Source organism: Dreissena polymorpha, chromosome 4 (genome assembly GCF_020536995.1).
Source record: "Dreissena polymorpha isolate Duluth1 chromosome 4, UMN_Dpol_1.0, whole genome shotgun sequence".
Taxonomy (NCBI): Eukaryota; Metazoa; Mollusca; class Bivalvia; order Myida; family Dreissenidae; genus Dreissena; species Dreissena polymorpha.
This window is the reverse complement of record NC_068358.1, coordinates 102,254,129-102,269,127: the sequence shown is the minus strand read 5'-3', so window position 1 is coordinate 102,269,127 and position 14,999 is coordinate 102,254,129. Positions and strand designations below refer to the sequence as shown.

The 14,999-nt window shown below is 33.3% G+C and overlaps 1 protein-coding gene across 1 annotated transcript in view; it reads left to right on the top strand.

Annotated features, from left to right (window-relative positions):
* LOC127879755 (streptococcal hemagglutinin-like) overlaps positions 1 to 14,999 on the top strand; it is a 43,674-nt gene that overhangs the window by 19,522 nt on the left and 9,153 nt on the right. Inside the window, exons 3-12 of the mRNA XM_052426802.1 lie at positions 1,101 to 1,202; positions 1,753 to 1,885; positions 3,930 to 4,050; positions 4,166 to 4,262; positions 5,049 to 5,126; positions 5,604 to 5,764; positions 6,888 to 6,937; positions 7,372 to 7,477; positions 9,717 to 9,887; positions 10,856 to 11,000. Coding sequence (XP_052282762.1) covers positions 1,101 to 1,202; positions 1,753 to 1,885; positions 3,930 to 4,050; positions 4,166 to 4,262; positions 5,049 to 5,126; positions 5,604 to 5,764; positions 6,888 to 6,937; positions 7,372 to 7,477; positions 9,717 to 9,887; positions 10,856 to 11,000 — 1,164 coding nt within the window. The remainder of the gene's footprint in view (positions 1 to 1,100; positions 1,203 to 1,752; positions 1,886 to 3,929; positions 4,051 to 4,165; positions 4,263 to 5,048; positions 5,127 to 5,603; positions 5,765 to 6,887; positions 6,938 to 7,371; positions 7,478 to 9,716; positions 9,888 to 10,855; positions 11,001 to 14,999) is intronic.

The window sequence follows — 14,999 nt, the reverse complement described above, 5'->3', positions numbered from 1 at the left end:
TCCGTCTATGCATTTATGATGAAAGTACATGTTCACTTACCTTGTCATGCATAGCAGTTTTCAATATAAATTGGCAAAATGATCATCATATTTAGACGACCAATCGTGTGCAACCGTGTTGTTCGCTTCAATGCGACAGTTGATTGCTGAATTGTTTTCATATTAGTTAAATGGACCTAGTAAAAGTTCATGTTTGTTTCCGTGCAATAACTTTTTGTGCATGATGTTATCATATGGCCAGCATATCAAGACGACGTGTCACGTTCAAAAATAAAAGGTCGATTACATGTCAAGGTGACATTTGTAATATGTGAATCTGGTAATGCTTATGTCAGCGTGCATGTTCGTGTCCGGTTAAAAGCTTTGTCGTATATTATGTGTTCATAACAAATGGGCATATATAATCCATACATAATCACTTGTGAAGTACTATTAATTTTGTCGCGTGAAACAAATATGTCGGTTATGTTAAGGTAAAGGTTAAAGCTAACACTTACTTAAATGTTATGCTAGTATCTCATATGGCTATCGTGATAGAACATGTTTGTGTCCGGTACAATACTTTGGCATGTATAATAGAATTTCCAAGTATATTTGATTAAATAGTAATCATATCATTACCACTTGTAGTGTACAAAATCATGTTGTTCCCTTAAACGTCTAGGTAACAACGGGATATGGGTTTTAGCATAGTCCTCATATGAACATAGTGAAAGGACATTTCGTGTCACGCTTATTACGTGTATGTGTATTTTGTCATTGTTAAATCAATCGTCAGACTTTATAATCATATTATGGTTACTTGTTGTGTCCAATAATCATTTTGCTCGCTTAAAGGTCACCTTGATCTTTAAATGATAGAAGATGGCCATGCGACTGTCAGGTCCATTTTCTTAATAGTGCGGCCTTACAACTGTTCATTGGTTTCGCGTCCGGATATAATTCTAGTTTTTTTATTTCAATAAATAAGATCGCATATAGTCGCTTCAGTTATTTTATTCACCGTCTGGACAATAATCCATACAAAGTTGCCGGAGTTTTCCATATTGGTATAGACAAACTTCAAATGGAACAGGATAAAGTTATTTGTTTCACATTAGAAAGTCGCCTACTATGAAGACGCAAGCCAGGGAGCAGTTTTTATGGTCTGGGAGAGGACATCAGGTTCTAGTAACGAGAAAAATTCAGAGAACTTACAATTCGTACGTATCTGTATGTTTGTTTGCAAATGAAATGATATTCAAGTTGTTTAAATTATTTTTGAAAAACAAAATCATAGTGTTTTCTTTTATGAGATGCGAATTTCTGACGACAATTTAAACACTGCAGATCGTCTTCATAGACATGAACGTGTTTAAATGTATGCGCTGTAAAATATTATTACTGTTATACGTTGATTATTTAAGACTGTATTAAAGAAGTATTATGAAAACATTAATAATGCATTCAAATCATAATAAACAACATCATTTTGGAATTTCTATATTTTCCAGTTTGCATTTCGAAAAAATATTTACAATAAAAGTTCAATGAATACAGACATGAACATAAAATATTAAGAAATAATTAAGGTTTAATTCTTGAAGGAGATTTTGGTTTTCGTTACACAACGGTAACATTAAAAATTGATACAACTATATTTTATTCTAGATTACTTAAGAATGTTTGTGCGAAAACTGGATTTTGTATTGGTGTTTACTGTTTGTATATTTTACTAAACGCATTATATATGTCGATACATTTCATGTCTAGTTCGGTACGTTCCATTCGGATGACTCTGAGTACCTCGTGCAGCCGCCGGAATTGGAAACCGGAAGTCACACACTGGGACCAGTGGAAGATGTGAATTCTTTCAACAGCGATTTCTTGCTTGATCCAAACTTCGGTGGGTACAATGTATTAGGAATAACGTTGTTTAACAAATGCGTTATTCAGACCATTTTCAATATCGTGAATGTTTATAAAAATAACGGCCATTGCATTACTTGAAACATGGAAATCGCATCAAAAAGGAAAATATTTTAATTGCTACGAATGAACTTATCAATTGATGGCATGAACATAATTGAAAGACTACACAATACTCAGTTTAAATGACATGTTTTATAACATAAGCAAATTTTAAGTATGGACAAAAAACACACCTTTGTATCGAAACAGTTGTAAATTGATTGTAAATGTATAAAACACCTATGTCACATAGCTGTGTCGCAGTATCGACTTATGGCCTGGAACCGCCTCGGTAGCTATTTTAAATAGAATATAACGAAATATTGTACAGATCAGCGGAATTAAAAATATCATTCACAGCTACACTTCATGTCGTGAAATCTTCCCTGCAAAAAATAGCCCAAAGTCCATTTTTATATGAGCGATATGCTTCGTTTGCGGTTGAGATCAACTAAGGAAAACATAAACATCATTTGTTAAATGCCACTTTTAGCCGAATAAAATGATATTATGGATAAACCTATACAACTGACCATCATAAGCATTTATATAAAAGATATGCATATACTTTCCGAAATATTTTGTTTCGGTTAAGGTAGGTAATGTATAATGCCATAAGCGATTGTGTAAGAAACTTATTACCCCGTTTTGCAATGTTTGTTTGACAATAGATCTCTTTTATAGTCCGGATAAGAGTGATAGATTTTGTTTTCATATTATCATTTGTCTATCGGATTAATATATTTGTATATGGGTTACGTCTTTTGTTCGAGAATATTGAAATTAAGTTATTTTGCTCGTAGGACGATCACACATTTTACTGTTTTATTAGTTTCGTAATTTGTATCATTGTTATCCAAAAGCAAAACAAAAGGCAAAAAAACAAAGCCATCATATTTATACACAATTAAGTACTATTTATTTGGCTTTTGGTAATTGAACCGTAGTTTCCATGATGTACAAAAGCAAATTAGCAAAAACAAATAAATAGTTTATATAAGTGTTTCATTATTTGTTTTCAGATTGCGAAATTGGCTGAATTTGACCACACGTCTTGATTAAAAAGAAATGTGATGTTCATTTATCTTCCTCTGTAGATTGTTCTAGCCAAAACCCTGTGCGTGTGTAAATCTGTCCTGTTCTTCCTGTAATGTTTTCCCTGAAAATGTATATGGTTAATGTGTTATTTGTTAAAACAATTTGCAATTGTGATCAGTAGGTCAATAATTCACGGCGGCAAGTTAACCTATTCCCTTTCTTGGGTTAGCTGGTTAACCAGTTTTAAGTGCACATACCTATTCCATTAACTGACAACTGCCCTATGTGAATCAGAGAAGGCAGCAGCATGGGCTTTGAAATGATTTCATTTACAATCCCCTTTCAAGCTTTTTGTAAATGGTTATGGGTAAACCAATAGCTAGGCAATATTTGTAATTATTATGGAATACCCTTTTAACGTATTTAATATCGATTAGAAGTTATTTTATTTTCTCCAATGTTATATCCGCTGCTTTTGTTCGCATGCTTTTAAATAAAATTTACATGGCGTTTTCTATTGTCAAAACGACTAATTATATCGATTTTTTCTGGATGCTGCGTAATGCAAAACTTACATTTCTGGTGAATTTAATATGCCCCACGGAAAGTACCCGTCACTGAAATACATATAGTTCGGGAGATGGCAGATTGGGATTGAGAATATAACCGGAACGCGGTATGCATTCAACAGAACACTTCAGAAAATAGGTTTAATCATTAAACTGATTTGAATTGTTAGTATCATTTAGTTTTTTTTAGAACCGGATATCTACTTTCAATCATAGTGTATATAAGAGAGTCCTGTGAGCTTATATTAATGAATCAAAATCTATGAGTTCCCCTTGTTGTTTCATTTGTAAGCAATACAATATGGCGCATATAAGGTTTGTTTTCTCAAATTATATACTGCAAACTATTGATAAATATGAATCTTGTTACAGAGCAAGCGAAGTTAAACGAATCAATAAATAACGCGACGGAGGGCGCTCGTATCAAACGAGACACGACTGCCCCTTATGAAGTTGAGATCTTCTTCGTGATTGATTTTGGACTTTACCAGTTGTACGTGTCAATTTCTTTTTAAATTTTAATATTTATAATGTTTCTATGTTGATGGCAACTTTAATCAGGGAAGTAGAGCTTCACTAAGTATATAACTTTGGTTATAACATTTCAGTTGGTACAATCAAACAACTGGTACCGAATCATGGTACGCAAGAAAAGCGCAAACACTGAGCACAATAAAACAGTTCTATACATTTGTTCTCAATGCGGTAAGTAGTCGGTTCAGCCCAACATACTTACAATTGTAGATGTTAAAGTGATATTATGGGCATCTAACAGTTTATAGGTGTCTATCGCAACCGTTGTTTATTTTTGGTGTCTTTACTTCATATACACTTATATTTGTTAATGCAGCATCAACATACTAAAACAATATCACGGAAATAGAAAAATAATGCAGTTGAATATCGACCGTACTTTCGTTTTGACAACTGACGACAGATTCGATTTATAAATTGAGTTTTAGTGCAGATTCATCCATACGACACAAAGACACTATTTTGTTTTACGGATCATTTCGGCTTAGAGGACTCATCAGTCATGTCAAATATCGAATATAATGTAAATTTGTTATAAACAACTGGTAGCAAGATGAGTTGCACGTAATTGGTCAGTAACCACATTTTAACTAACTCTTTTGACCTGTTAATTATTTTCAGCTCAATTCAACAGTGAAAAATGCCCATAATATCACTTTAAGAAAGAACGAAATATTGTATAGAAGTTTCAAGGCCCTTAAAATAACATGACAGGCATTTAACAAATGTTAACTATTTCTTATGTTCTAAAAGTCAATCTGTAAAAGGTTCATGGTATTGCAGTGCTATTAGCATTACATTAAATTACATTGAATGATAATAAATGATAAATTCTGGTTATAAAATACCGCAGCAGAAACACCAATTAATACTTTTCATCACAAATATTACAAATGTAATTTCCTTAGAATTTTCCTCTCTTCGTTCCAAACATTTGATAATTTCTTTGTGTTTTAGATGAATATTCGTTACCAAAGCGTAACGGGTTCAGGATACACCATATCCCTTCGCCACGCTGGGATTTTCATTGCTGATGTACGACGTCTTTGGCTATTATATAAATACATTATTTGATCGTAAAATTTTAATATTATTAAGGCTTAGTATTGCGTTGATCAATAATACAAATCCTCAATCGTTCCATTATAATTAAGAGCAGTCATATCTGTTGAAACAAAAACAACAGGTGATTGTTGTACCGAATTTCAAAATAAAGTCTTGAAAATAATACATAAAGAATAAATTTAGAGAATATAATAAATGCGTAGTTATTGTTGAATTGCACAAGATGATCGTTTCTGGCCCTGCGAATAAAAGCGCTTTGATTATCTATTGTTTGTGCTGAAAAATAATGAACGGTAGAAGATTAAGTAAAGGTTTTATTCTTCAACAAAACATGTTTAATAACAGAAGATTACTTCAGCACTATAGCAAGTACTTTTGCTGCATTAATGTTCAAGGAATTTACATTATAGAACATTACGAATTTAACTTATTTTATGACATTTGCAGGCGAAAGAAGCCATGCCGTTTGTTGAAAACCACAAATTATTCTTCGATGGTAAATCAAGACCAGCCTTCGATGCCGATGTTGTTTTGCCTGCGTTCACGGACTGGGGAAACAGCAATCTCAGCACGCTTTTCAGCTATGACCACGCCATGCTGTTTACGTAGTAGGCCGTATTTATACACAACATTATTTAATGTACCTTGCATGCCCAACACTACAAATGTATTGTGTTCCTTTGTGTTTGGATTACTAAATTAGTTTACTAATATATTGGTGCGTATTGCAAATTCGAGATACAGTAAGTTCGTACGAGCGTTTGTTCTTGATGGTAATTTGTTATTCCCTATCGAATGAAAGAAATAAAGAATTGCTCTGGTCCCTCCGTACTTTCTTGATATCGTTCAAACTGTTAAAGTTGGTTTACCTAAAGTGGAAAGGATCTTAAAGGTAGGATGTTTGGCTTAGAGGAATGTTTTGCTGAATTATTGTCATTTGTATGTTCTTACACTGTCAAATATAAAGTTAAACAATTTTGTGTTGTCATTGCCTCTTTAACTCATAAACGGTTATCTCTGATTTCTTATAGTTGAATTAACTTAATTTATAGCTTCGGAACGACTATATATATATTCACACATATCGCCAGTTACGGGGTCTCTGATTTAGAAATAGGTCATGGGGTTCCCACTTTAAATACATGTATATCCATACCCTATTTTATCCGATATTAACACGAATTAAGGTATATAGGGGTACCTAATATAGTATTATATATAAATGCGTCATTTATTTAACGTCTCATACAAGGAAATATTTAGGAACATTAATTGCGAGGTATACAAAATTTCTATTTCAGACGTGATTGTAGTTTTCGATACAAGACCTTATTGTGACATTTGATTGAATTACCTCCCCTTCACCACCTAATAGTAATTAAAGGTGCCTAGAACGCGGGGTTGTATACAGACCCCGTTTTTAATATTGACCCCTTAAGTATAGTCTGAAAACTACAGAGACCGCGTAACTGGCACTAAGTATTAGTATATATATATATATATATTATACCAATATATATTCCTTAAAAGAATACAATAGTTGAGCGTATTTGATCAATTGTCCTCAATGAATTATGAAAAAGAAAAAAAAAAATTGTCCTCAATGTTCCTTTCACTGAGTGACCTGAATCCGATACAATTTAACGTTTGTTTAATACACTTATCCTTACTTTGAACGAACGTATCTTTGTATAACATGGTCTTCTATATTTCAATTCATGTTTGCTTCAGCTACGACATGGGTGTGTACACAAATGGGAGTTTTTCGAGCAATACATTAGGTAAATATAATGTTGTTGTTTTTTTTAATTATTTTAAAGATTTTTTGTTATGATTTTTATACTATTTAGAACGAATCCATAGGCTATTTATGCTATGCAACGACCAACTTTAAAAAATTGTATCTTCTACGGCATGTATTGTGTAACGCACTGCATTAAGCTGTATATGCAATGCCAATCGACGCAGCAAAGTGTATGTAATTGTATTTTGAAATATTGTTAATTTATAACGAAACTTTATCTTGAAAAGACTAAAGATGACAGCAGATTGATGCTCTTGGTTTTTAGTTGTGTGTCTGTTTTATATGTTTTGTTGTCGTTTTTCAATATCTGTGAATGCGTGCCCACTTCTTCGTATTGTATATGACTTCACTTGTTTGAAATATGTAAAACATAACAATGATTAATGCAAAGACGGCATAAATACTTTTCAGGCTATGCATATGTCTCGGGTGCGTGTACACATCGGAAGTATTCCATAAACGAGGATGAATTTGATGCCAAGATCGCGACAATAGCTGCTCACGAAGTTGGCCACAAGTTAGTAATAGGTGCATTAATTAAACCGTCCGTAAATCGGTCACTAAAATGATGTAATAAGAGAAAAACCTTAATTTAAAAATCGAGTCAATCAAAATATAATTAGTCTCTTTAAGGTTATTGAGACTATTTTCCACTATTTATATGCACTGTTTTGTTGTCAGATTGTAAATGTGTCCCTAGCAGCCGGTCTAAGACTATATCGCTTCCAAAAATGTTTTGCTGATAATACGTAACACCTACTCGGTGAGAGAAGTTTCCGTTAATAATTAGGCAATTATAAATGGCTGTTAGTACCTATAAGTGATTTCATGTTATGTAAAGTAAAATATTATTTAGCATGTGCAATAAATAACATCACAAACCCAAGCCATTATATTACATACACAAACGGTTTGTAGGTCTACATTTTCTATTAGTCTAAATTATGCGATATTTTTGCAAATAATTAAATGATGTTAAATGTATACATTGTGATCAACTATAATATAAAATAGAAATGGCGCGGCAGAGGCCGACGCGTATCCCAACGCCGCATAGATGTTATATGTAAAGGCAATTTTGGGTGGGCAAGGCCTATGTTGGTGGGGCCCCTGGGTGGGTAATGTTGACATTGATGGTCGAGATAGATCGTGTTGTCATAAGAGATGTTCAGAATTTATTTGAATTCAATATGTGAATACATGAAGAAGATATGTTAAAACAAAATTTTGGGTGGGCGTGGTCTATGGTAATGGGGCAAGCATAGTTGTGATTGACCGTATTGTCAGTATCAATTATAATTGACTCGGTGTAGAAATGAAGAAGTTAATGTAAAATAACCTAAAAAATGCGTGAAAATCTCTGACCCGGCCCCATCACAACCCCCATAACTTTTGACCCAGGGGTCAGATTAAACATTCCAAATAGTGCACTGTCGCATATATGCTCATAGCTAGCATGTGTTAAAGTTTCAAGGTTCTAGTGCTCATAGCGTAGGAGGAGATAGTGGCCAGGATGGACGACGGACAGGCGGCAGAAATAAGCACATAATCCCCCGCTCCAATTTGGAGGGTGGAGATAAACAATGACAAATAAGAATCAAAGTACTGACAGTACTGGTGTGACGATGCTTTTGAAGAGGATGGATATAAAAGCATCAATTTTAGTTTATCTACAACGCCACAATTGTGTGTGGGTACGAATATTTGGGTACGAAAAAAACTTTGGGTACGAAAATTTTGGGTACGAAAAAATTATGCCAACAAACAAATTTTGGTACGAAAAAAAAATTGGGCACGAACACAAATTTTGGTACGAAAAAATTTGGGTACGTAAAAATTGGGTACGAACAAAAAGTTGGGTACGAAAAAAATGTTGGGTACGAAAAAACTGTTGGGTTCAAAAAACAATTTGGGTACGAAAAAATATTGGGTCCGACAAAAATATGGGTACGAAAAAAAATTAGTTACGAAAAATTGTGGGTACGAAAAAAAAATTGGGGGTACGGGGAAATTGGAGTACGAAATAATGGGTAAAAAAATGTGGGTGCGATAAAAAGTTGGGTACGAAAAAAATATGTACAAAAATTGTGTGTACGAAAAAAAAATTGGGCTACGGGGAAGTAGTGCTCGTGGACCTCTCGATAAATTTGAAAGAGTACGGGAACCAAGCTGCCTTTACCTTTACCAATGGCTGGGTTGGGTAATGTGGACAAGGATGGTCGAAATAGACCGTGTTGTCATAAGAGATGTTCAGTATTAATGTGAAGTCAATTGGTGAATAAATGAACAACTTATGTTAAAACAAAATTTTGGGCCCCACCCCAACCCTCTTTGGCCACTATCTCCTTCTACACTATAAGTACTAGAATCTTGAAACTTACACACGTGGTAGCTATGAGCATATGTTCCACGGTGCACTATTTGGAATTTTGATCTGACCCCTGGGTCAAAAGTTATTATCATGTGCGTCGCATGTTGTTAGTAAAATGAGTTTTTACCTATTTTACCCATGTATTTACCCATAACTTTTGACCCAGGTGTCAGATTAAAATTCCAAATGGTGCACCGTCGCACATATTCTCATAGCTACCATGTTTATAAGTTTCAAGGTTCTAGTGCTAATAGTGTAGGAGGAGATAGTGTCCTTGACGGACGGACAGATGCGGAGATCAATTCAATATATCCACGCTTTTAAAAGCGTGGGGGTCATCATATTTACTAGAAATATAGTAAAAAGAAATATTGGTTAATTTTAGTTTGGGAGCGAAACATGATGGCGATAACAATGATTGTCCGACAGACTACGGTAACGTTATGGATGCCTATGCTCAGGGAGTTAACAGTAATTCAACGATAACAAAGAGACGTTTTGTGTTTTCAACGTGTTCTATGAGATACTTTACTATGTATATCGAACAATTGAACAGGTAGGTCGTGTGTTGGATTTTTTTTGTAATTCGTCATGCTGTAGATTGATTAAATATGCAATTCTACTATCAGCTGCAATATAATAAATATTACTTTATCCGTGCCTTGATATACTATATACGATTTATTTCTTTTAAATTCAAACTTATACACGAAAAACAAACCACATCAAGTGTTTCAGGGTTTCGTGCCTAAAATTTGGATATCGTACAATGTTCTTACTTTCTTTAATTATATTTATTACCTTATCGTCAGTTTCAAGACTTTAAGCCGAACAAAATTTACCAAACACACACACACACAAGTTCATGCGATAAAATAACAATAAATTGAATCAATATTTTAAATATCAAACCAATCAAAGACAATATTTTTTGTAATCTAATTGGCTTCATTGTGTTTCGTTAAAAAAACACGACAATAGATAATTTGCGCTTTTTTACATGTATCATCAACATTTATAAAATAAAACCAAAAAAGGTGCATGCATTGTAAAAGTGAAGCTGTTTGTGTTCGTTTAAATACTACATGATGTCGATCAATTATAATTTAATATATCCAATGATTTAACCAGTTTATTCCGCGCGATACAAATACTTTGACTGTTTTAATATGCATATTGTATTAGAAGACGTTTTAAGTTGGTTTTGGCAAATAGTATTTGACTGTTAAATCGAATAACGTTATTTTGGTAAATGACGAACATCAAGAAACCTCTCCCAGCTAAAAATTAGTAGATTCAAAACACTTTCAGTAAAAAATACAGTTGATGTATTCGATTAACGAAAATGATAAGAAAGACTTCATTTCTGACCACATTTTAGTTTACTAGAAAACGAATACGTGTATCAATAGTCACTAAAACTTCTAGACTCATTAATAACATAATTATCAAATATAATGAGCACGCATGTTTTATCCAGAACTGTATGTGGAATTGTGCATATTTTCATTAACATTTTTCAAGTGCAAATACCAACTGTTATAACTCTGTTACGGCCAACTACAACACGTCGGATATTGACTCTTACCTGAGTGACCTTGCTGGTCAGGTGTATCCCCCGGACACGCAGTGTCAGTTCATCAGAGGCCGGAATTCCGCTCTGTATAGGGTATGTTCAGCTGTATGCCTATTATTAATATGATTATAGGTGCTACCTAATTTACGGGCAAAAGCTTTTTAAGTTTTTTTGATAACCATGTATTTTGAATAAATATATGGACATTATTGTGTTCAAAATATGATAATTGTTGCAATAATTAAGTAATGCATCCAAAAAAATCAATCTTTAAACGAGTTACATGTTCCAAGCTTAAAGATCTAGCGTCTTATTTTTTTTTTTTTGGTTTTCTAGCCACAGGAATTTTTAGCTGGTTCGGTGTCTGTGGTATAGTGGATGGGTGTCTGCTAACTGGCTTAGTCACTGGTAGGTCTCTGTATTGATCCTTTAAGTGGGAGCATTTTTTAGATAACCCTAAAGACATACTATGGCGTACCATTTGGGTTGAAAGTCAAGAAGACCTACACGTTAAAAAGAGAAATGTACGTCGAAGTACAATAATTGTACGTCGACATGAATATAAAATACACTTCGAAGTATATATTTGTACATCAAAGTACAATTTGTACTTCGATATACATGTTTGTACTTCTACGTACACATTTTCTGAATAGCCAATCAAAACACTAGTCTCTTGAGCCGCTTTTCCTTCAGATTTATTCATAATAAATGTTTAAAATCTCTTTTTTTAGTTGAGGACAAAATGAATAAAAATATCAGAATGGCAAAAAAACAACACATAGAAGTTTCAAGTATTTAATGCATTGAAATAGATTATATACAAATTTGAAGAAGATTCAATTGTTGCCTTTTTAAAATTAAAATTATTCAGCATATTGTGTGTATGAAATGATCATGCGGGGCGGAGTATCACGACCGTCCAGCGCATTACTGTGTAGGAATTCCCAACGGTAACCAGTTATCAAGCATTAATGGGTTAAATAATGTATTATAAACTCCCCGTTGGTCGTATTTTGTGATAACCATAACTTGCATAAGTCAGAGGTTAATTCTGCAATGCCAGGTCAATACATACGCACAATATCTATGAGTAAGCGGTCGATAGTCGCATAATTTGGTATAAATTATAATAATAATAATGTTTAATAAATACGCACAATATCTATGAGTAAGCGGTCGATAGTCGCATAATTTGGTATAAATAATAATAATAATAATGTTCAATGTCAAAAATCTCTTAAAGCAACAGACGTAAGGTGTCTTCTGATTGGCTAACACTCAAGGGTCGGTGAAAATTGTACGTCGAAGTACATTTCTCGTTCTACTTAGTAGGTCTTGTAGACTTTCGACGTCATGGTACGTCATATAGACACTAAGTACTGGTCCTACCCAGGAAACAGTTTGTTTCAACAAATGTCTCAATTCAACTTGACAGCTTGCTAAAGCAGTTGCATTTAGCATACAGTACACTGATTTAACATAATCAAAATCATGTGATGTGTCAAATCAATTTTGATTGACAAATTTGACAGGATTTTTTTTTAATCCAATAAGTTTTAGACTGTCAAATAACACACACTACGTATTGAAAGCCATACCTGGAGCTTTCGTCTGTATATCACTGACTTCATCAGAAGAATGATTTCTACTGTTGGGAAACGTTAACACCACTAATTGTCTTCTTATTTATTGTCAATGTATAATTATGTGTAACAGCATAACAACATACTTGATTCGCAATTAAAATATTTAATAAATACAGGTATCTTGCAGGTTTCTAATTTGCTTTCGCAAACTATTGTTGAATAGTTTAAAATTTGTCGCCACTAAAAAACTAGCCATTTTGTAGCAATTCTAAAATCACAGTCTAAACTGCATACACTTAGCTCTATAGTTACAATTTGAATGCAAATATTAGAATGCATCATGTTATATCATCCATATTTTTTTATTTAAACATTCAAATAACACATAACACAGTACATATATAAAAAGGTATGTGGCATTGTGTGGAGATACAAAACACTTCACATCATTTATTTGCACATAAAATAATAGTTACAAAATAAGTAAAACTAAAACACTGTCATCAACCTACATTTCAAGAATATTTACGTATATGAAATTACAAAGTGGTGTTATTGTATTACCTTTTACAAAATTAACATGGCTGGTTTTGTACTAGCCATAAAACATTTATCATGGATTAACAAGTAACAACCAATTTAATAATTACACAAAAGAACATAAATCATATTAATTGCATTATGCAATTTTACTAAACAAGCTATTTGCTACTGTTTAGAATTACACTATCTTACTAAAAATGATCACAGGTACTTAGTGCTTTTACATACTTGTGGTAAGTTGTGTAATACTAGTTTGACAATTATCGGCAGACACTTGTCGATATACAGACAAAATTTGCATGGGAACTTTCATATTTTTTCAGCATAATTGCCTTCAAATTGTTAATTTAACAACCCTTTGACATTGTTTGCACATCTGATCTTATTATTCAATTGCTGATTTTTGTTTATAGATAGACATATATAGACTTTTCAAAGTTCTATAAAAGTTCACACATGTTCCATCCAAGTAAACAAACAGAACCAATAAAGATCACCACAGATAATAACTGTGTGTATAGCTTGGAAATTTGATAGTTCAGGAATCCCTTCTTTGTTGATTTCTGTAAACCAAAACTGTCAGTTTTGCTGGATAAAATGGCTTGTATGATGCCCAGCTCTTGCCTTCGCAGAACAGCTTCTAAAAACGGAAAACCAACAAATATCTTAAAATTTGATCAACAATGCAGACAATTTATAAATGTCTTTTTTTTTTGTTGATTTCGAATCTGGAAGATTTTTTACGTTAGATTGTGGTACGAAAATCCAACGGTATCGGATTTTGTGGTTTTAAGCCTAAACTAATTATAGTGATATGTAACCTTTCGGATATCGGTAAAGTGCGAGCAGACGAGGTGTAAATACGTTAAAAATTAAAGCTAAAAGACTAAAAAGTTAGATCGGAATATCTTTAAATTTTGTGAATAAATGTGTTTCTGGTAGATAACAACGACAACTTACCAGAATATTGCTCATGATCACACGTAAAACTTCTTTCTGAGACATTGTGTACACACCGGTCTTACTGACAATAACGAAGTGACGTCACCATCTATGTATAGAATGCTTTCTGAGAGCGAATGGAAAATGCGTCACATATAAAACGACAAATAAACAGTAGGGTGTCGTTATTGAAACACCGCGAGAATACTGGAAGAATAGAGATGCCAACTAAAATGTTTAAAACAAATAATTTTTGAACAAGCGTTTGTGATTTGTCAGGATAATAATAACAATAAGATATCGAAAAGATCAAAGCAAATAAATTCGACAGAAATCTGAGATTCGGCAATATATTAAAGACGGGTTATGTTCACCTAAATTGTGTGTGGTACAGACCGTCACTATATGTAGTGAACCAGTCTTCGGCTTATACCCACTGAAGAAGAGCATTCAGGGGAGATAATTGAGTAATGACTTAATTCTGGAACGGTTGCGAGGAAAAACAAATAATGCGAGAATATTTAGTGCGATTCGCTACACAATTATGATGTCGTTGATATAACTTTTCCCGAGGTATGTATTTACATGTGATTTAGCATATGTCAAAGTGTTTTTGATTTGTTCAAGGTCATAAATAGCATCGCGAAAATATATGTCGCGTGGCAAATATTTTTGAGACGTATCCATATGTGGTATTCTTATGTAATTTTATGTCTAAATTCCCATATGTATGAACGGTCAACGCCCGCTTCGCGGGCTTTTGCCCGTATTATTAGTTTATGCGCTATGTATATAAATTTGTGAATATATATGAAATTGTTTTTACAAACCGATATGTATATTGCAACTAGTACTATTTAGACTAAACAAGACAATATGGAATCACCCATGGAATCACTCATTACCTGTCCAGTCATCGAACTGTGATGATTAATATGTTTTTAACGTATTTGTTTTATTATTAACCTCTGTCCAACGACGATTAACGTGTACTGTAAAAGACATGATCATGTGAAGG